Raw genomic sequence first — 21,856 nt, forward strand, 5'->3', positions numbered from 1 at the left:
GTTCCAGGGAAGCCGACCGCGTGATCCTGACCATGTGCCAGGAGCAGGGAGCGCAGCCGCAGACTTTCAGTGTCATCTCCCAGCAGCTGGGAAATAAGACCCCTACTGAGGTAAGCAGGGTGGGCCTTGCTAGAGCTACAAGCCCTAGAGGAACCAAGGAAGGGTTTGGCAAGAGGGCGGCTTGGCCAACCAAGATGATTGGGGATTGTAAAGTTCTGCCCTGAGTAAGACCTGGACTTGTCAGCACGGATAGTAGTGGCTCTAGAAGAGAAAGTGCATTTTTGAGGGAGAAGCCCCAGATTGCATTTTAGTTTTTAGAAGGAATGTGACTTTGGGCGGTGTTTCGCCTCTTGACCCGAGTTTCCTTATCTGTAAGGAGGACTCAACCCTCACAGCCTGTGTTCCACAGACCAGATGGTTCATGTTGGTGTATCATATAGCTTGCTTGAGTGAGTGCATGCCAAGTCGCTTCAGCCGTATCCAACACTTCACGACCCCATGGACTGTAGCCTCCCAGGCTCCTCTGTCTGTGCGATTCTGCAGGCAATGAGTGGGCTGCCATCCCCTTCTCCAGGGATCTTCCTGGCCCAGGGATCAAACTTGTGTCTCCTGCATTGGCGGGCGGGTGGTAAATGTTAACGTGTCACTAACTTAAGAAGGGTGTCGTCAAGGCCCTCACTCTCCTCCTAGGTTTCCCACCGTTTCCGAGAACTCGTGCAGCTCTTCCACACAGCCTGTGAGGCCAGCTCTGAGGACGAGGACGACGCGACCAGTACCAGCAACACAGACCAGCTGTCTGACCATGGGGACCTGCTGTCTGAGGAAGAGCTGGATGAGTGAGACCCGGCATGTGAGGCGCCATCTGAGGATGGAGCCCGCCGGGCCCCCTGGTGGTCAGGGGGAGGGTGGGGCGCTGTGCTTCGCTCCTGCAGCTCTTGAGTGTGCGGAGCCGGAGGAGCAGGGGCCAGGGGCAGTGACAGGCAGGCTGGGGTCGCACAGTCCTGCCGCCCTGTGCATCTTTTATGAGGACCTTAGAGACAGCTGTGAAGAGCACTGAGGGAGTGGGCGCAGTCCTTTCTGTGTTGTGTGTTTTTCTGTCTGATGGTACATATTTATTGTTGTGTGGTCTGATCACAGTGTTTCTAAATGTAATAAATGCGTGTGTTGGTGTAGCCAGTCCCAAGACACTGAGCTCCTGCACCCAGCAGTTTTTATTGTAAACCAGTCCTTTCCTTCTCTGGGCGCGTTAGTCCACGAGTCGGTCGTCGCCGCCCTCGTAGCACTGGGCCAGGCTGCGCAGGTCCTGCAGCGTCTCTTCTAGGTCATCCTGTTCCACCCCAGCGTCCATGAAGCTGGCCCAGCGCCGCAGGTCGAGTTTGGAGAGATCTTTGGCCAAATCCCCCAGGGCCCGGTTCAAGGAGGAAGAGGAGCAGAGGGCCCCGAGCACTGGGATGCTCTCCACCGCTGCAGAGAGAGAGGATGGGAGCTGTTCTTCCTGGGGCTCTGTCGCTCGCATGGGGAAGTCTGGGCCTCTGGCAGACTTGACTGTATAGTAAACTACACAGTGTCCTGTCCCCTTTGTATACCAGCAACCAGGGCAAGAACACTTCTCCCAGGAACCACAGAGTGAATAAAGGAGTGTAACCTGGGCCCCTCCCCAGGACTTTCATCCATGAAGGGAACTGGAAAAGTCTCTCATGCTTGAAAACCTCTGGGTTTTCTTCACTTGCTACATACCTGTCCCTGTTGGGAGACCATCCAGAACTGAACCGTGTTGGCTGAGGCTTGAGGAGAAGAGGGAGGGGTAAGGAGGGACTACCTTGCAGGGAGTCAGCAGCAGATGAGAAGAGCTGTGGGGGCGAGAGAACAGCAGCCGAGTGAGAGGAAGTCAGGGGAGGTCTGAGGTCTGCGAGGAGAGGAGCGAGCATTCTACTGACCTCCTGACTCTAGGCTGCTGCTGCTGCAAATACTGGGCCAAGACTTCTTCCCCAGTGGCGCACGCATGGAGCGGGGAGGGCAGAGGTGTCCCGGGGGCGAGCTGACTGCCAGAACAAAGCCAAAACCACCTTTAATCAGTGGCAGCTCGAATGAGAAACTAGGACTTATGTTCTCAGGCCGTCAGCTTGATCAGGATGCTCAGAGTCTGTTTTACTAATAAGTGGGGCAGAGGGAAGGTGAGCAGGGCAGTGCCATTAGGCTGTCCGGAGGTATCAGGGAGAAAAGCATGTGGAACAGAAGTCTGACAAGGGCTCCTGAGGACCACCAGTCCTTACCTGGTGTGGTGTGCTCTGTCCAGACCCCTCAGCACCACCGACTGGGCAAAACAGCATGTTCCAGAAGGGTCCCCACATGCAGACAGAGGGGTCCATGGGGTGGCCTCTCCAAGCTGCATCAGGGTATCAGGGAGGGACTGGCTTGGAACTGAGGGGAAGGGGATAGTTGCTCCTGCTGTCACCACCTAAAGGCAAGGAAGAAGTCAAGTTATAGAGCCTTTCTCAGCCCTGACCCAGCTCTTCACAAAGCTTCATACCTTTTTCCCAGAGAAGTTCAGCATATCAGCCAGATGAACCATGGAAACTGGTGAGGAGCGTAGGCGATAAGGAACAGTGACTGTGTCCAGGGCTGTAGCCAGGATGGCACCACAGTGGAAGGGCAGAGTGGCCTGTAAAGAGGATATGAAGAAAAGCACTTGGCCTTTTGGGTGTAGAAGAGAGGCTGTGTCAGCAGAGTAGTAATGGCAGAGAGGTCTGTGTGCCTTGGGACAGAGCAGGCGTGTGCTTGGCCCTGGGCTGGACAAGCATAGGACAGTGTCATTTAAGAGGCCACATCAGGGCCGAGTTCAAGATGAGGCTTCAGAATAGATCCAGCAGCGGGTAAAGGCTGATTTGGGAGCGTGTGTGTGCGTGTGGTGCCCTCTTATTAGCTATAAGTCAGAACAAGAGCATTGAGTCTTACGTCATACTGCAGGAGAGGGAAGCTGACGGGCGGCTCGGGTCGCAGCCCCAGGCTCCCACCCAAGGATAAGGGGCAGACCAGAGAGCTGTGAGCAGACAGGTGCACCAGACCGAAAGCTGTGTTTAACAGACGGTAGATGTTTTTCTGCAGCTCCTGGTGAAAGAAATGACAGCAGTTTGGTTTAACCAATGTTCTCACTGGGCTGCATTCCTTCATTTCTCCCTGGGGCTCTTCCCCCCACACCCTGGAAGAACTACTCACCCCAAGGCGGTACGGACCAGGGAGCAGGCCCCAGGTGATTATTCCCCTCCCTGAATACTCGTCTTGTAGCAACTCCGCAGCCTTGGCGCCCAGCCCAGAGAAGCCATCATGCAGGTCACACAGAATCTGGAAGCCCTGGAGAGAGGTGGAAAGTGAAAATGGGCAGATGAGGGAGGTTTCTACCCCACTGCCCGCCGTGCCCTCAGCTACCTGCAGGTAATCACACTCCTCCACGTAGAAATGCAGCCTGTCCTCCAGCTCTTCCAGGTACTTGGGTTCTTTCAGGATGCTCTCCCCTTGGCCGAAAGCCTCCAGGCGGCCTGCCTCCCTGCCACACAAAACCACAGTCTGGGACTTACAGGACTCCCCCACTTCTGTATTTCTGCCTAAGATCTCTTGTTTTGGAGGAGGGCAGGGAAGATGGCCTCAAGAGCCTCATCCAACACTGGTGGGGACCCACATTCTTGCCTTAGAGCCTCTAGCTCCCCACCCCGCCAGTACCACACCTCATACCCATCATGGTTGTACTTGTGAATCATACAGATGCTCCGGGGGTGGAGATGGACTCTGAGGAAGTCTGACCAGACTCTGATACTGCCCTCTGTGGGCATAACTGGTTTTGGAGTTATAGCGTTGGTGAATGGTGGGAGACCTGAAGAAGAAGCAGAGGCAATGTGCCTTTCTCTGTGTTCCTGCACTGCCCAGTTCCCCATTCTGCAGTCCCTGGAGAAGTCTCACCTTTGCCATTGGGAATGGATTTGACCCTCCAGGTACCATCACTACTCAGCACTCCCTGGAAGGGAAAAAAAAATCTACATTTAGGTCCAGGCAGTCTAGAGGCAAACACTGATTTATTCCCCCCACCCCTTTTTTTTTTGCTGGCCACACCCTGTAAACTCCTTCCTGTTCTCATAGTGGTCACAGTCCTTTAGGAGGGAAAAAGTGCTTTTTCTTAAAATACCATTCTAGGGCACTGCAGATGACCAAAATGCTCTTTTTCTCTGCCCCAGTGTAGGCACTCTGGTTGTACCACTGGGCTTACAAGTTCAGGACAGAGGCCCTCACCTCTGCACTCAGAAGGTCCTGGAGATAAGGGTTCTTGGGATAGAGCTCCTCTTTGTGTGTGGTGAGCTTCCCCTGCCTGAAAGAACGTGGAAATTGATCATAGTGTCAGCTTCCTTGAGTTCTCCAGCTTCCTGCGCTCCTTCCCAACTCCTCTCCAAAATCACAAATACCATGCTATTGCAGCATCTAGCTGTTTGTCCCTGTAGAGTCCACCTTCTTGCTTTAGAGAGCTCAGACTACCTGTACAGAAATAATAGGCAATGTTAGGTAAATCCCAGCCCCTCCCGTCCTGCAGCTAATCTTCCTCCCATCACCTGATAACCTGCTGACACCCTCACTCCAGCACTTGGCCTTTCCAGGCCGCCTTGTAATATACATGGGCTAGAAAAAACCCCTGCATAGGAAAATCTGGATTCCATCCTTCATTTCCCAGCTTAGTCATTAGCTGTGGAACCTGGGCAAACACCACAACCAGCAGTTCTAGGGGAGCGCCACAGCGCTGAGCATCACACTGTCCAGGGACAAGCAGCCCATTCGAGACCGCTCTTGAACGGAATAGTTTTCTTTTCTTGCGTCCCCTCGGGTGTCGGCATAGTGTGGTTAGCTCTCCCTATGGCTCCTCATCTCTAGTCCCACAGGCTAGTATAGTAGGAGTCAAGGATCTTGACGCGAACCGCTGCTAGAAACTCCACACGCGAAGGGGAACACTGGTAACTGGCTGACCCGGGCCACCACCTAACCCTTCAGATCCATGAGGATGAGTCTCGGCGTGTAGGTCTCTTGGCCATGTAATGTCCGGCCGGTCCGGTACAGGACGTCGGGGCACAGCTCTCCCGGAGGCTCTTTGGCATCGGTCGGCCTGCACAACGCAGCATCCTGGGGAGGCACAGAGGAAGGACTGGACTCGGGCGGCGAGAGGAACAGGCCAGAAGCAAAGACTTCTGGAGACCCGGAAAACTCAGCTGAGGCGGCCAAAAGACCTTACCTGCTGGTTCCACCAGTGCGCTCCCACGAAACCCGCAAAATGTCCCAACTGCAAAGTGAGCACCTCCCGAGCCCCGCCCGCCATGCCGCGCGGCTCCGCGGAGTAGAGTGGGAGCTCCCTGCCCACCGTTGCTCCTTGTGGATTGGCTCAGCGGGATGTGGGTGGGGCCTCATCCCCGGCGTCCTATTGGTCCATAAACACATCCTTTCCCATAGGATAAAAGAGTCGTTGGCTTTAAAGACCCCGCTTACTATACCCCGCCTCTTCCTAGCGTGGACCAGTCCTGCTTACCAGTTGTCGTCCAGGGGCGGGGCTCCGCGGCGTTTGCCGGAAGTTGTAGGCACGCGTGCTCAAGCGCCCCGCTGAAGCGTTTTTGGGTCTGCGTCTCCATGTGGCCTCCCTAGCGTTGCTCCCTGAAGATTCTCATACATACTCCTTGCGGCTCTTGCAGCTGTTGCTTCTTCTTTCAGAGGGTACTTAATGCTGGCTAATAGCGCCTCAGGCAAAAAATAAAACCTTGCCAGAAAATAGACTCCTGGAGGACGAAATGGTAACGCACTCCAGTATTTCCCCTGGGAAACCCCATGAAGAGAGGATCCTGGCGGGTTACAGTGCAAAGGGTCGCAAAGAGTGGGGCATGACAGAGCACAGCACAGGAAATAGACGCTTACTTAAAGCCTCACATGCGTTTTCTTCTTCTGTCCAAAAGTCATAGCCTTCCTGATGTGACCCTGCGGACTGACTCGCTCGTTCGCTCTGTTATGTAAGTCAATCAGAGTACGTATTCTTTTGCTTCTGCATTTTGTTCAGTATTGTTAAATTCTTCCCTGTTCTTACATATACTTAGAGTAGTTCATTTTCATTGCTTCAGAATTCCATCTTATGATTATACCTCAAATGATTCACTGCGGATAATAGACTTTGAAGTTGTTTCCAATTTGGGACTATTAGCTGCAACGGTTAACATTCTTGTGCATGCGGACATGCACACATTTCTGTTGCGTATATACCTAGGAGTGTAATTGTTGGGTCATGAGAATGAATATGTTTGGATATGGTAAATAAACGTCTCTAAATTTACCAATTTACAGTTTCACCAGCAGTATAGAGTTTTCAGGTGATGCTCCATAACCTTGCCAACATTAAAAAATTTTTGTCATTATCATTGATTTTGATTATCGGTGAGATTGAGAACATTTTTTTGTATGTTCATCACCTTTAGAATAGTCACTTTTGTGAGGTGTATGAGCATGTTCAAGACTCTTGCTCATGTTTCTTTTGGATTGTCTCATCTGTTTGTAGGGTAAGTATTTGATTCTGAATACAAGACCTTTGTCAGTTATATGTGTTGAAACTATCTTCTCCCACCGAATTATATTAACTCCCCCAGTATGTCAGTTTTTGTTTTCTTAGGCTATGTTATTAATACATACTACTTTACATTTCCTGATGGATTGAAACTTCCACCATTACAAACTATCCCTCTTTTTCTCAAATAATGCAGTTTTACCTTAATACCTATTTTGATAGTAATATAGATGAACCAGCTTTCTTTTGATTAGTGTTTACATGGTGTAATTTTTTTCACTTGTAACTTTAATTTGTATTTTGAAGACAGTATAGGCCAGAAGCAAACACCAAGATGGGAGTATACATATATGTGCTTTGTCAGGGAAATGCCTGTGTGGAAACATCTCAGGGAACCAGAGGAGGCTGGGAGTCTCAGACCTTGAGGAAGGTATGAACCTAGTGAACAGTAGAGGTAAGGTAGAAGTCTGCAGTTTGCTTTTTTAACCCTTATTGAGGTGTTTTTTATATACACTAAATGATTTGTGTCATTTATATCCATTTTAAGTGTTTGATTTTGTAAATACAGAGCTGTGCAGTTATTACCATAATTCAGTTTTAAATCATTTACGTCATCCCCAAAAGATTTTTCCTGTGTGATTCCAGGTAAACTCTGTTCCTACCCCTAATACCAGGCAACCACTAGTTTACTTTTGCCTTTATAGATTTGCCATTTCTGGACATTTCATATAATTATACAAAGGTGGTCTTTTGTGTTTGGAGTCTCAGCGTAAGGTTTCTGAGTTCCTATGTTGTAGCATGTGTTAGTATTTTGCTCATTTTTGGTAATCCATTTTTAAGTTGATGAAGAGTTGGCCTTTCTTCACTTTTTAGCTATTATGAATAATGTTGCTGTGAATAGTCTCATGCTGCCGGAACACAACTCTTGTGTGGACATATTTTAATTTCTTTAGGGTAGACACTTAGGGGTGAAATTGCTGGATCATGGGATAACTTCATGCTTAACATTTTTAGGAACTGCCGAAGTGTTTTCCAAAGTTATATTTCTATTTTATATTGGCACTTGAAATGTTAGAGGTTTCTTTTTTTTTTCCTCCTGTGTGGTGCGGTTTGTGGGATCTTAGCTCCCTGACCAGTTGAACCTGGGCCTGCAGCAGTGAGAGCATGGAGTCCTAACCACTGGACTGTCAGCGAATTCCGATCAAGGGTTCCTTTTTCTTCACATCCTTCCCACCACTTAGTTGTTTTTTTGAATTCGTAGACATTCTAGTGGGTGTGAAGTAGTATTTTATTGTGGTTTTAATTTGCTCAAATCACTAGTGATGTTGAGCATCTTCTCATTATCTTGTCAGCTACTGATATGTCTTTAGTGAAATGTCTATTCAAATTATTTATCTTCTTATTGATGAGGGAATCTACCCAGAAGTCCTTTATTAGAAATAGGATTTACAGATTTTGGCTCCATCTGTGGCTGGTCTTTTCATTTTCCCAGTGAAAATAAGTTTTAAAATCTTGATAAAACCCAATTTATCAAATGGGATTTGTATAGCTCACATCCTCTTATGGAAGAAATATTTGTCTAATTTTTATATAGATCACAGCTTCATATGAAAGAAATATATGCCTAATTCAAAGTCATAAAGATTTCTTCTGAATGTTTTATATTTTACTTTTTAATTAGGTCTATAATCTATTTTGGATGTCTGATGTGAATAACAGTCAAAATTTATTTTTTTGCATGTACATATCCAATTACGGCTTGATGTCTTTGTTGAAAATCAATTGCCCATAAATATAAGGGTTTGTTTCTGGACTCTCAATTTTGTTCCATTGTCTTCCTTTATGCTACTGCCTTTGACTGTGTGGATCACAATAGACTGGAAAATTTTGAAAGAGATGGAAATACCAGACCACCTCACCTGCCTCTTGAGACCTGTATGCAGGTCAGGAAGCAACAGTTAGAACTGGACATGGAACAAAGGACTGGTTCCAAATAGGAAAAGGAGTACATCAAGGCTGTATATTGTCACCCTGCTTATTTAACTTATATGCAGAGTACATCATGAGAAACACTGGGCTGGAAGAAGCATAAGCTGGAATCAAGATTGCTGGGAGAAATATCAATAACCTCATATATGTACATGACACCACCCTTATGGCAGAAAGTGAAGAGGAACTAAAGAGCCTCTTGATGAAATGAAAGAAGAGAGTGAAAAAGTTGGCGTAAAGCTCAACATTCAGAAAACGAAGATCATGGCATCTGGTCCCATCACTTCATGGCAAATAGATGGGGAAACAGTGGCTGACTTTATTTTTTTGGGCTCCAGAATCACTGCAAATGGTGATTGCAGCCATGAAATTAAAAGATGCTTACTCCTTGGAAGGAAAGTTATGACCAACCTAGACAGCATATTAAAAAGCAGAGATATAATTTTGTCATAAAGGTCCATCTAGTCAGGCTATGGTTTTTCCAGTAGTCATGTATGGATGTGGGAGTTGGACTATAAAGAAAGCTGAGCACCGAAGAATTGATGCTTTTGAACTGTGGTGTTGGAGAAGACTCTTGTGAGTCCCTTGGACTGCAAGGAGATCCAACCAGTCCATCCTAAAGGAAAGCAGTCCTGGGTGTTCATTGGCAGGACTGATGCTGAAGCTGAAACTCCAATACTTTGGCCACCTGATGCGAAGAGCTGACTTCACTGGAAAAGACCCTGATGCTGGGAAAGATTGAGGGCAGGAGGAGAAGGGGACGACAGAGGATGAGATGGTTGGATGGCATCACGGACTCAATGGACATGAGTCTGGGTGAACTCTGGGAGTTGGTGATGGACAGGGAGGCCTGGCGTGCTGCGGTTCATGGGGTCGCAGAGTTGGACACGACTGAGCGACTGAACTGAACTGATGCTAGCGTCACTTCACCTAAGTTACTATACCTCCTTTAAAAACTTATTTGGCTGCATCAGGTGCTGGTTGCAGCTTGTGGGCTTCTCTCTCATTGTGGTGTATGGGTAGGTGCTGCTTCTCAGTAGCTGCTGCATGTGAGCTTGGGATGGCATGTGGGATCCTAGTTCCTCAACCAGGCATCAAACTCGTGTCCTCTGCATGGAAGGCAGATTCTTAACTACTGGACCACCAGGGACGTCCTTTAATTACTGTAGCTTTTTTATTTTTAACTGGAGGATAACTGCTTTATAATGTTGTATATTACATTCTGAAAATAGGAAAAGTCCTGCTTTGGTCATTTAAAAAATCAGTTTGGTTTTATTTCCATATCAACTTTAGATTGGTTGTCAATTTTTGCAGAAAAGCCTACTGAAATTTTAATATTGATTGTATTGAATTTATGGTTCAGTTTGGGGGAGAATTAATATCTTAACACTACATAGACTTGCAATCTATGACCATGGACTGTCTTTTCATCAACTTAGATTTTTAAAAATTTCCTCAGTAATACTTTATAGTTTCTGGTGTATGTATGTCTTGCACTTCTTTTGTTCAGGTTGCTAAGTACTTTATTTTCCTGTATTTTTAGAATAGAATTACTTTATTAATTTCATTCTTGGATTTTTCATTGCTAGTATAGAGAAATACAATTGGTTTTTGTAATCTTGTGGTATCGTGACTTTGCTGAACTTGTTTTTAGTTCTAGTAGACGTTAGTTCTAGGAGTATGTTACCTGAAAGTAAAGACAGTTTTGCTTCTTTCTTTTGATTCCAATTCAGTCCACTTGCGTGATGAAGAAAAGCCCCAAGAGGCCAGCTGTGCAGCAGGCGTAGCATGGAGACAGTAAAACTTGGGTCATGAGGATCAGGTCTGAAGGATCTTAAGAAGCAAAGGGGATTAGATAGGATAGGTGATAGAGTGTTTGGAAAAAGATAAATTCGTATTTAACAAATTGCAAAAGTAATGAGGCAATCCTTCAGTAAGGATTTTGTACATAATTGATAGTATACCATTCCACATTCATTAAAGGGAGTGAAGCGTATTGATTATGAGCTCGGCCTTCCAAAGATGAGAGCATTTCCCGGCCGCATGTGCAGTGAAGAATCAGGCTTGCAATCAGTCAGGTCCCGACCAGTAACCATCTGGTAAGGGGAAGTGTGGTGACATCTTGCTTTTTTGGGAGGGAAGTGACAGCCCTGGAGTTTTTAGGGGCCAGCTGCCATCGTCAGGCTAGGCTGCAGTGTCAGTGTTCCGGCGGCCCCGCTGAGTTTATCACAACACCCCTCCCCTGGTGTGGTCAGGTGTCGTCAGTGGCTGCTGACTGTGACGGTGTACCTCTTAGGCTGTGCGTGCTGCCTGTTTCCTTTTCTTTCGCTTTATATCTTTGTGGCTATGCCAGGGCTTCATTGCTGCGCAGTCCTGTAGCCGCAGCGCATGAGCTTCTCCCACTGCAGGGCAGGGGCTCTAGAGCGCGGGCCCAGTGGTTGTGATACACAGGCTTAGCTGCCCCTCACATGGATAATCTTCCTGGACCAGGGATGGTCCCTGTGCCCTCTGCATTGGCAGGCGGATTCTTAACAACCACCGGACCACCAGGGAATTCCTTCCTTTTCTTTTTAAGTTCCTTAGAGCAGGCATTGGATTTACAAGAAAAATTGACAATTTCTAAGATATGCAGAAACATCAAGGTATAAAAGAGTAAGTACACTATTGTGTTTAAAATTTTTTTTAGAATTTTTTCTCTAGAATTTGGTTGCTTCCCAACCAGTCCATTCTGAAGGAGATGAGCCCTGGGATTTCTTTGGAAGGAATGATGCTGAAGCTGAAACTCCAGTACTTTGGCCGCCTCATGTGAAGAGTTGACTCATTGGAAAAGACTCTGATGCTGGGAGGGATTGGGGGCAGGAGGAGAAGGGGACGACAGAGGATGAGATGGCTGGATGGCATCACTGACTCGATGGACGTGAGTCTGAGTGAACTCCAGGAGTTGGTGATGGACAGGGAGGCCTGGCGTGCTGCGATTCATGGGGTCGCAAAGAGTCGGACACGACTGAGCGACTGAACTAACTGACTGAGGGAGCTGAGAGGAAATGAACCTGATATTCCAGGAAATGTTTCTGTATGGTTTGAACTTTGTAATGCATTGTTGTTCAGTTGCCGTGCCATGTCCGACTCTTTCCGACCCCCTGGACTGGAACATGCCAGACTCCCCTGTCCTTCAGTTACCTCCCGGAGTTTGCTGAAGCTCATGTTCACCGAGTCAGTGATGCTGTGTAATCATCTCCTCCTCTTCCGCCGCCTTCTCCTCTTGGCCTTGATCTTTCCCAGGATTAGGGTCTTTGGCAAACATAAAGACATAGTGAAGCCACTGAGTGGCATTCAGGGAACTGCACGGTGCTGTTTAGGAAGCTCGCTGAGGCAACCTGGTGGAAGGTGGGCTGGGGGAGGAGCCTGGAGTAGTTAGGAGCAGAGAAACAAATCAGCAAAGGATAACAGCAACTCAAACAAGAAGTGGTGGCTTATGTAATAAGGATGGAGAGGAAGAAGTCATTTGAGCTATTGAAAAGGTACATCTCAAGGCTTGGGAGGTGCATCAGTCAGAGAAGCAGAACCATATTATTCAATAAAAAGCATCTGTTAAATGGGTTCAAGCTTTCCAGTTGTGGCAGCTGGTTAAACAGTCTCTGTAAGGGTGCTGTCTGATGCTGCTATACCATCAGTCTAGCTAAACTGGGGGTTGGTCAGGGATGGAGTTTCATTTTTGATAGGGAATCCTTGAAGAGGTGGTTTAGGGTAGGGACAGGGACAGCAGACTCTAATGAAAAATCCTGATATACATTCAGACTCTATCATAGTAATTTTTCAAATAAAGCATTAATAAAATCCAAGTTATAAACAGTAGCTACCTGTCATTTAATGCAGACCCACTGTGAGGCACTTGACATATATCATGTGATTTAATTCTCACAAAATCCCTGAAAGTTTAGCATTATTATTGCCTTTACATAAGGTGAAACAGAGATAAGGTAAAATTAGAGAAGGAAATAGGGTAAGACAGATAGCTAGTAAGTGGCTGTGCTAAGTCACTTCGGTTATGTTCGACTCTGTGCGACTCCATGGACGGTAGCCCGTCAGGCTCCTCTGCCATGGGATTCTCCAGGCAAGAATACCGGAGTGGGTTGCCACTCTCTTCTCCAGGGGATCTTCTCGACCCAAGGATGGAACTGGCGTGTCTTACATCTAACCTGCACTGGCAGGTGGCAAGGTTTCGTGGTAAACCTGCATTTACCACTAGCGCCACCTGGGAAAGCCCAAAAAGTGGGAACCAAACTTCTGACTATAACCAGCCACGTGGACCTGGTGAGAACCAGACTCTTCTGAAACTGATGTGAGTCTCTGTTTTCTCAAATCTCAGAAAGCTGGTAACAGATACTACTATTCTGTTAATACATGGATTAAAGGTGTTAATTCATTCCATACAGTGTGTGCTGTGCGGCAGTGGTCCCCAACCTTTCTGGCACCAGGGACCAGTTTCACGGAAGACAGTGTTTTCCACGGTGGAAGAAGGGGAGGCAGGATAGGTCCAGGCGGATTCGAGCACGTTGTGATTTGCTGTGCACTCCACTTATTTGTGCCGTGCGCGGCTTTCTCTAGCTGCGCTCAGTGTGGGCTGCTCTTCACCGGGGCGGGAGGGCTTCTCGCTGCAGTGGCTTCTTTTGTCGCAGAGCACAGGCTCTAGGTGCTTCGGCTTCAGGAGCCGTGGCTCTTTGGCTCTGGAGTGCGGGCTCAGTAGCTGTGACGTCCAGGCCTAGTCTCCCAGTGGCGTGCTGGATCCGGACAAGAGACTGAACCGGCGTCCCACAAACCACAAGGCAGAGTCTTAACCCCTGGGCCACCAGGAAGCCCTGCTGTGCACCTTATTTCTATTAGTATCACATCAGCTCCATCTCAGATCATGAGGCATTAGATCCTTACCGTTGGGGACCCCTGCTCTGGGGGTTTAGAACTTATTTCTTTCAGGAAGCTGTAGAAAGGGGCTGTACCATACAAAACTGCCACACTTGTCTGGAGTTTGAGGAAACTTCTTAGGGACCATGATAAAAGTAAATAGGAAGTGAATGGTCTGGGAGAGATAAGTCAAGCTATCAGTCCCAATCTCATAAACTGAATAAAGACTGGAAAATTTCTGTAGAATTTAGTCTCTTCAGACCCTCAATAAGCAGAATGCCAAAGAAATTCAATTTGGCCAATTCCAAATAGGCTCTTTCCATCTTATAACACAACACTTTAAGAAACATACTTAATTTTTAAGGAAAAGCTACATGATTATTTAAAATGTGAACACCACAGCTAATAAACCGGTGTTAGTTTCAGGACATCTTGTTGCCACCACAGGCCCAGTACAAGGAACCCACCACAACAGAGGCTGGGAGCTGACTGCAGTCCCATGGCTCCACGTGTACCGGCGCCGGCTGCTCTTCCTGTATACCGCGGGGCCTCCCATCTGACTGGTCCATTAAAGAAACATCCATTGTCTTCCATGCACTTTGTGACCGTGGCTTAGAGGTAGGCACAGAGCCGCTCCAGCAGCCCGGGATTCCTGTTACTTAAGAACAGCAGCTCCTTCTTCCCTTCTTCTGTATGAGCTAAAATAGAATCAAACATAGATAATTGGCAGATTTCTCCTGCAGCATTGTTACTCAGCAAAATCTACAGTCAGAGGCTACGTTATCCAAGTTATATTCTGATGTAATTAATACTCCCAAGACCTCACTTCTAGACCCTTTATTCTGCAATGCCCCCCACCCAAGTATTATTTTTTCTATGCATAATTTTCTTTTCTTTCTGTTCCTCCAACCAGCATCTAACCCTCCCGCTGTTCCAAGACTATACTCTGGACTTGAAGGGCTCTTGTGAAATCTCACCATGGTGCCTCCTAACTCATCATGCTGCAGTGACTTTATACACTCCCCCTTATTCCTCTAATAACCATCCCAATTTGCAGGTAATTCTCTATCATCTAGTGACAGAAACACCTTTATTTTTCCTCCACCCCTACCCCACACACCCCAGAACTAAGGGCAAGCGTAGAATGAGCAGCTGGCACACTTTCATACGCAGATACTAGGACAGGTATGGCAAGGATTTGGTTTGGTGCTGGAGTAACTCCTCACATGGTTTCAGTCATTCTGTGGGTGTCCCAGCACGTAAGCCTCTCAATCCAGGCTTGCTGAATGCTAAGTAGGTGCAACAGCGAGAGTGTGGCAGCAGCTAAGCCCCTGGAAGCTCTCCAGTGGCTCCTCTATGAGCACAAGCACCTTATTCTAGAGTAATACAAGAATTCGGGGAGAGAGATAATGTCTCATATAAATTAAACTATAACCACCCGCCAACCTCACACTTTCTTCACCATCTAATCAGCCAGGAAGAGATCAAGATAAAAGGGAAAAAAGATGAAAAACAAATTACAGGCTGCTCCTGAGGGAAGAAATCAAGGTTCTGTCTCAGTGGGGTTCTTCTGTGAGAGGAAACAATTAAGCAACTGACCTTTCTCATGTTGAAGCCAATTGTTCTCCAAATAATACTGAATACAACCTTCAAATTCCTTTGGGTTATAATTGGAAACCAGGATGGGAATAAAGGGATCCAGGGTATCAAATCCTTCCTGGAGAAGAAAAAGGATAAAGAAATAGTATTCGTTAAGTGACAAATTGGTATTTATTTAAACACTTTTGAGGGTAAGGTCTTTGCTTTTGTTCTGTTCCACCTGATTTCACATTCTCTGGGGCTGGTTACTGTTGTTCTACATGACCACACACAGTGTATTTAAAAAAGAGATAATGCCTGAGACACAGGGCGAGGGGGTGCCACTTATCTGAGAGTATACCCGCATAAACATATACAACCTTCAACTTTTTGGAGTTCTAACTTCAACAGTCAACAATAGTTTTGATGGTTCATATACTCCAAAAAAAAAAACAAAATGACAAGGAGTGGGGGAAAAGATCCTGAATGGCATATAAACTGAAACAAATGAATCAAATTGTATTTTAAAGTTCAAACATAACACTGAAGGGAGAAGGGAAGCTAAGAGAAACTAACTTGCGGATAGAGTATTTGAAGAAAGACTCTGGCTCCTGTCTGAGTCTTTGCAACCCCATGGGCTATACAGTCCCTGGAATTCTCCAGGCCAGAATACTGGAGTGGGTAGCCTTTCCTTTCTCCAGGGGATCTTCCTATGATCAAACCTGGGCCTCCCCCATTGCAGGCAGATTCTTTACCAGCTGAGCCACGAGGGAAGCCCAGGAACACTGGAGTGGGTAGCCTATCCCTTCTCCGGCAGATCTTCCCGACCCAGGAATCAAACCACTGTGTCCTGCATTGCGGGTGGATTCTTTACCAACTGAGCTATCAGGAGAGCCCAAAGACCCTTAGGCTAAAGATGAAAACTGCTCTGAAACATAGTGAAACTAAATAAAAGGGAAAAAAAATTTTGTGTTCTAATGTCTGGCAAGGAAATGGCCAAGACCGAGGCTTGCTGAGAGCAGAGGCCGTCCCAGTCCCCAGGCTGATCTTAAGAGGAGGCTGCAGAAAGCTGGGCAGCCACCATCAAGAAGGCCCTGTCAGGCCAGAGCTCCTTTGCCAGTGTAGGTTCCTCAAGTCAGGACTGCATAACTAAACCAGTGGAACTTTTTAACAGCTTTTTTCCCCCAAAATGCTTTGTAGTTGTGTGTGCAGCACTTTGCCCTGATATGTGTGCTGTACAATAAGAACCAAATCTAATATATTCTGGGGACAAAAAAACAAACCCACTTCTTACTTATAGAGAGGCAAGGGTTAGCAGTTCTGAAATTACTTTTTCTGTAATCTAAGATTGAGCTAATATGTAAATACACTGTGAATGAGAACAGAGTTCCTACTGGAGATGAGGTTTTCAAATATGGAAAGCAAGAAGGATATAATGAATGCTGTGATGCTAGCTGGAATTACAAGTATCAGACTTCTGTTTTTTTTAATGTAGAGAAACAGATACAGATGTGTGTGCTTATGTATACAGAAACACATGTGTACAGAACATATACACATGTATGTACGTATGTATATATAAATAGTGCATATATCTACTTGCTGACTCTGCTAGAGGGCCTGGAAGAAGGGACACCCACATCCTAGTAGTAATAAGTATACCTCGCACTCAGGTCTTGGTTTCTAAATACCATCCTCCTCCAAAATGAACCAAAGCTCCTTGGAGAAGTGGCTGATTTTAGTACGGGGGTATGGAAAATACAAGGTGAATCTAGAACATATTCTTGTGCCTAAGAAGTGCTTAGAAAAGACGGGGGCAGAGGAGGAGACGTATGGAGAAAAACGAGGGCGACGTGTTAAAGGGACAGAGCAGCCAGCTTCAAGGGCACCTACTGGCCCAGTCTGGGGTAACTTAAGCACCAAAATAAAGAACGATAGTCAAGGTTTGTGTGTGCATGTTCAGTCGCGTCCGACTCTGCAACCCCACGGACTGTAGCCTGCCAGGATCCTCTGTCCATGCAATTTCACAGGCAAGAATACTCGAGTGAGTTACCATTTTCTCCTCCAGGGGCTCTTCCTGACCTAGGAATTGAACATTTGTCTCTTGTGTCTCCTGCATTGGCAGGCAGATCCTTTACCACTGTGCCACTTTTAGAATCCATTAAATAAGAATCCACACTCTTATGTGTAGCAACAAATATATAAATATATAATGCAGAAAGGAAAATTCTTAAATATAAGAGAGGGTCAACTGATATACATTTAGTAGTAATGATGGCGCTAGAAAATATCCATCTTCTAACTGTCATGTGATTTAGGGCAGAATCACTAATGAAAACTAAAACTGCTAAGGGGCAGCTTGAGAAATAGTCTCAAAGTATATCTTCATGAGATATTTATTCATTATGAAGGGAAAAGAGTAACTTTGTTAAGGAGACAAAGTGGACATCACCTTAACCAAGTGTTCAAAGTTTATACTGCCAGTAAGAGGAGAAATAAGCTTTACGTGCGTTCAGATATTATGCACTGAGAAGGCACAATATAACTTCTAACATCCCATATACTCAGGAAAAACACATCAGACAAACCCATAAAGTAACCCAACATAAGACAACTAGCATATACTCCTCAAGAACAGGATATAAACATGGAGGTTATAAAGACTGAGGTGCTGCACCAGATTGAAGGAGACTAAAGCATCAGGGCAGTAAGTGCAGTGCATCGTCCAGGACCCTCCTTCCCTGTAAAGGACGCTACAAAACTGGCAAAATCAGAATGTACTATATACGTAACAGTCAACGTTAATTTTCTGATTTTGGTAATTGGGATGTGTTTATACATTAGAGTCTCTTTGATTTTAGAAAATATGCATATTAACGAGGGCTTCCCCGATAGCTTAGTTGGTAAAGAATCCACCTGCAATGCAGGAAACCCTAGTTCGATTCCTGGGTCAGGAAGATCCCCTGGAGAAAGGCTAGGCTACCCACTCCAGTATTCTGGGACTTCCCTTGTGGCTCAGCTAGTAAAGAATCTGCCCGCAATGCAGGAGGCCCAGGTTCGATCCCTGGGTTGGGAAGATTCCCTGGAGAAGGGAATGGCTACCCACTCCAGTATTCTGGCCTGGAGAAGTCCATGGACTGCGTAGTCCACGGAGTTGCAAAGAGTTGGACACGACTGAGCGACTTTCACTTTCACGATATAAAAGAGGGCATCATATCTCAGGTTCAGTTCAGTTCAGTTAAGTCACTCAGTCATGTCTGAGTCTTTGCGATCCCATGGGCTGCAGCACAACAGGCTTTCCTGTCCATCACCAACTCCCAGAGCTTGCTCAAACTCATGTCCATTGCGTCAGTGATGCCATCCAACCATCTCATCCTCTGTTGTCCCCTTCTCCTCCCACTGTCAATCTTTCCCAGCATCAGGGTCTTTCCCAATGAGTCAATTCTTTGCATCAGGTGGCCAAAGTACTGGAGTTTCAGCCTCAGCATCAGTCCTTCCAAAGAACACCCAGGACTGGTCTCCTTTAGGATGGACTGGTTGGATCTCCTTGCAGTCCAAGGGACTCACAAGAGTATCTCAGGTTATTATTACAAAATTCAGAATTAAAAAAAAAAAAAAAAGATGGAGAGAAAGAGTAAAGCAAACATGGTAAAGTGTTAACATTTTAGAAATCTAATTAAAGTGCAGAGGAATATGATTTTTCTCCAAGTCTGAAATTATGCCCCAATATATATATGTGTGTATCTTCAGACAGAATGACTAAAGTAAACAAATTTTCTGTGATCAGACCTTTCCCAGCAACTCCTGGGGCAGATAGGCTTTCCGGGGCTTAAAGAGAGACCCAGTCTGGCTCACAGTCAACACGATGGCACCTCCTTGCTGAAAGAAGAAAAAGCTGAATTTCAGCAAGACAGAAAAATGCATTTTAATCATCTGCAGATTTTTTTTAATCATATATAACAGTTAAATGGCAACTAAATTTTAATTTGTGATTTGACCCTGACAGTAAATTGCTACATGATCTTAAATTTATCAAAATCCTCTCCAAAGTTGGTAAGAAATAAAAACACCTTGAACAAATGCAGTAAAGTGAAATTATGCCAATATTTAAAAAAAAAATGCTTTTGAATAAGTGTACTCCAGTCAAGTGGAGAGATAAGCCAAATTACAGACATTAAATAAGATAAAAGAACTTTCTGTCCACGTACTTAGAGACTGGTTAAGTATTAGCAATGAAGCAATCAAACATCTTTAAAATGAAAATACGTTTTTTTCTGAAACGTGTTAGGCACTGTATGTACTCACCCAATCATTTTTCACCATTTTCCTCAGGTTGTAAATAAGGGCTAGTTCTTCCGGGGTAATCTGCATATTGGTCAACGTGTGAGAGGGAGAAGGAGAAGAGAGGGAGAGAAGAGAACATTACTTGCTTTACCTGGATGCTCTCCTGAGATAGCTGCATTGACAACAACCTAAAAATCCTCAACTGGGATTTCTCTGGTGGTCCAGTGGTTAGGACTCCATGCTCTCACTGCCAAGGGTCCAAGTTCAATCCTTGACTGGGGAACTAAGATCTCACAAGCCATGCTGCATGGCCAAAAAAAAACAAACTACATAACTATGTACCTGGAGGTACAACTCTGGGATAAGCTACGCGGCCACTGGTCCTCAAACTGCCCTGCTTCTGGAGATTAAAAACAGTAGAAAAAATAACCACTGCCCCAAACCACTTATTACCTTGATGCTTCTGATCGTCTCTGCTTAGAATACGGAACATCATTTTGAAAAGACAATAGAAAAAATTGTGAAAAGGAAACACAGCTTTTGCTGTCATGCTCTTGGTGTTCAGCGGATGATAGAACATGGCATCACCTTGTCCTGATACTATTTTCACTATACGTCTTATTTCATATATTCCAAAAGCAAGAAAATATACTGCCTGGTTTAAAAGGCTATGTCTCAGCCTACATATGTAATGATTCCTGCAATCAGAGAAACCAAAATAGAGAAACTTAGTTTTCCTACCGGGCTTTTATCTTCTCTTTTCAGTGTGGTCCTTCCCCAGAGAGCATTGACTCCATCCACTGCCACCAGGAGGCGAAAAACACCCAGAGAACTTTGCCTCTTCAGCTCTTTAAGCACAATCCCAACTGCATCTGTGGCATTCCTCACTCGCATTATGCCCTGGAGGGGAAGAGAGACGGTGGACTGCAGTGCTACAAGAGGCTCTCTGGTTATGACAGAGTACACGTTCCGTCTCTTTTAAATACCTGTTCAACTACTTCTGCCAGAGGACTGCCTTTCTCAGTGCTTTCTCGCTTATTCCAGACATACTTGTCTTGAACTTTTATCTAAAAATAAAACAAAGACCAAAAAAGGCCACTTAGCCTGAGAATGAACCCATCCCTAGCTAGGAAGGTAGGGTAGGAGGTTGAGGTTATTAGCAGTCAGCTTTAATCTATTTTTCAAGCCGAGTAAGAGACCTTGGCAGGAAGTGGAATGATTTTTAGCCCATTTCTGCCTGGAGCATAAAGAAACACAAGAAAAAACATAAGGGATTCTGATTAAAAAGGCCCAGGATGAAGCCTTGCTATCTGAATTTTTAACAAGCTCCTAGGTGATTCTGACTTACATCCAGAGTTGAAAACCCCTAGCCTAGAGATTGTGAACAAGAATCACTTAAAAATAATTTTACAAATCTGTTTCTGGTTCCTAAAAGATCCAATCTGGAAAAAATTATGTAGTTGAAATGTTTGTTTAGAGGATTTTAGGCTGTCACCTTGGAAAAGTCAATGAATCTGTCTGGACTTCCTTTTGCTACACACCAGATGCAGACAGCTTACTGCTGCCTCTATTTCTCATGCATAAATGAGTTTCAGGGTATGAACTCACGGTGAATAAATGTATGAAAGAAAGAAAAAATGGTATAGTTACCCCAACTACAATATTAGTTCTCCATAGTCTACTGGTACTTAGGGCACAAAGAAGATAAAATCTTAAGGACTGTCCAGCACCAAACTTCTGGGAGTCTAGTCACCTGACTCAAGAAACGCTCATTTGCAGTTTTGAAATTCTTCAGCCAGATTGAAGCTTCTAAAGGTTGATCAAAGCGCTGTTTGTTGTAGGTGGACTGCAGAAGATCCCGGCAGTTTTTCACCCAAAGGTGAGCTAATCAAAAGGCAAAAGAAAACAAACTAGGTAGAACTGAGTGTATTCAACTCAAAATACTCCATGCCCCTTTCTGTTACGGGAGATGACTTTAGATTCCCATATGTATTTCTTAAAGCCTTCCTGCTTCAGAGGTTTATTTTTTAGTCTGCCGCTGCTACTGCTAAGTTGCTTCAGTCGTGTCCGACTCTGTGCGTCGGACTTCCCCATCCCTGGGATTCTCCAGGCAAGAGTACTGGAGTGGGGTGCCACTGCCTTCTCCAATGCATGAAAGTGAAAAGGGAAAGTGTCTAGTTCATAGTAAATATTATCACTATACACAATACACGAACAAATGGATTAAAGGTCACCTTAGCTTCTTGGCAGTTTTAGTTAGAATATGTCGATGCAAACAACACTGAACAAAACAAGGAGACAGGGACTTCCCTGATGGTCCAGTGGTTAAGAGTCCACCTACCAATGCAGGGGACACGGGTTTGACCCCTGGTCTGGCAAGATTCCACCTGCTGCAGAGCAACTAACCTCATCCTCTGTAACTACTGAGTCCGCACACTGCGATGAGAAGCCCATGTACTGTAACGAAAAGTAGGCTCTGCTCGCTGCAACTAGAGAAAGCCCACAGATGGCTACGAAGACCCAGTGCAG

General features: G+C 45.6%; 3 protein-coding genes and 1 long non-coding RNA gene across 17 annotated transcripts in view; 2 read left to right on the forward strand and 2 right to left on the reverse strand.

Moving 5' to 3' along the window:
• The window catches only part of GON4L (gon-4-like (C. elegans)), a 96,335-nt gene extending 95,118 nt beyond the window's left edge, over positions 1-1,217 (forward strand). For 6 of the 7 annotated variants that reach the window (XM_010802912.4, XM_010802910.4, XM_005203717.5 and 3 more), the window contains 2 exons: positions 8-110; positions 691-1,185. In XM_010802912.4, the coding sequence (XP_010801214.1) occupies positions 8-110; positions 691-840 (253 nt within the window). In that variant the 3' untranslated portion in view covers positions 841-1,185. Of the gene's footprint in view, positions 1-7; positions 111-690 lie in introns of all 7 variants that reach the window. The other variant, NM_001192625.1, reaches the window with a different exon arrangement.
• MSTO1 (misato mitochondrial distribution and morphology regulator 1) lies at positions 1,194-5,369 on the reverse strand. 2 transcript variants are annotated; one of them, NM_001046408.1, is made up of 14 exons: positions 5,267-5,369; positions 5,022-5,157; positions 4,452-4,521; positions 4,282-4,357; positions 3,955-4,009; positions 3,730-3,868; positions 3,427-3,544; positions 3,217-3,351; positions 2,956-3,108; positions 2,531-2,662; positions 2,274-2,458; positions 1,938-2,042; positions 1,738-1,850; positions 1,194-1,464 (listed from the first exon to the last, which is right to left on the reverse strand). In NM_001046408.1, exons 1-14 carry the CDS (start codon positions 5,348-5,350, stop codon positions 1,247-1,249), a joined length of 1,719 nt encoding a protein of 572 aa, NP_001039873.1. In that variant the 5' UTR covers positions 5,351-5,369; the 3' UTR covers positions 1,194-1,246. The 2 variants fall into 2 exon arrangements, with proteins under 2 accessions (NP_001039873.1, XP_024845295.1); XM_024989527.2 differs by lacking the exon at positions 5,267-5,369 and having other exon boundaries at positions 4,956-5,043.
• Positions 5,370-5,463: 94 nt separating this feature from the next.
• On the forward strand, positions 5,464-10,277 carry LOC100848721 (uncharacterized). Of its 5 annotated transcripts, none has more exons than XR_009494061.1 (4): positions 5,464-5,816; positions 5,976-6,043; positions 6,881-7,004; positions 8,451-10,277. It is a non-coding gene; the product is annotated as an uncharacterized lncRNA (long non-coding RNA). The 5 variants fall into 5 exon arrangements; XR_233863.5 differs by having other exon boundaries at positions 5,976-6,029; XR_009494062.1 differs by having other exon boundaries at positions 5,464-6,569.
• A 2,178-nt stretch (positions 10,278-12,455) lies between these two features.
• DAP3 (death associated protein 3) overlaps positions 12,456-21,856 on the reverse strand; it is a 41,439-nt gene continuing 32,038 nt past the window's right edge. For 2 of the 3 annotated variants that reach the window (XM_005203648.5, XM_005203647.5), the window contains exons 7-13: positions 21,081-21,211; positions 20,314-20,394; positions 20,069-20,227; positions 19,349-19,408; positions 18,833-18,922; positions 15,065-15,182; positions 12,456-14,163 (exon numbers count right to left, since the gene is read on the reverse strand). In XM_005203648.5, the coding sequence (XP_005203705.1) occupies positions 14,078-14,163; positions 15,065-15,182; positions 18,833-18,922; positions 19,349-19,408; positions 20,069-20,227; positions 20,314-20,394; positions 21,081-21,211 (725 nt within the window). In that variant the 3' untranslated portion in view covers positions 12,456-14,077. 3 annotated transcript variants of the gene reach the window in all.

This window comes from Bos taurus, chromosome 3 (genome assembly GCF_002263795.3).
Source record: "Bos taurus isolate L1 Dominette 01449 registration number 42190680 breed Hereford chromosome 3, ARS-UCD2.0, whole genome shotgun sequence".
NCBI classification, from domain to species: Eukaryota; Metazoa; Chordata; class Mammalia; order Artiodactyla; family Bovidae; genus Bos; species Bos taurus.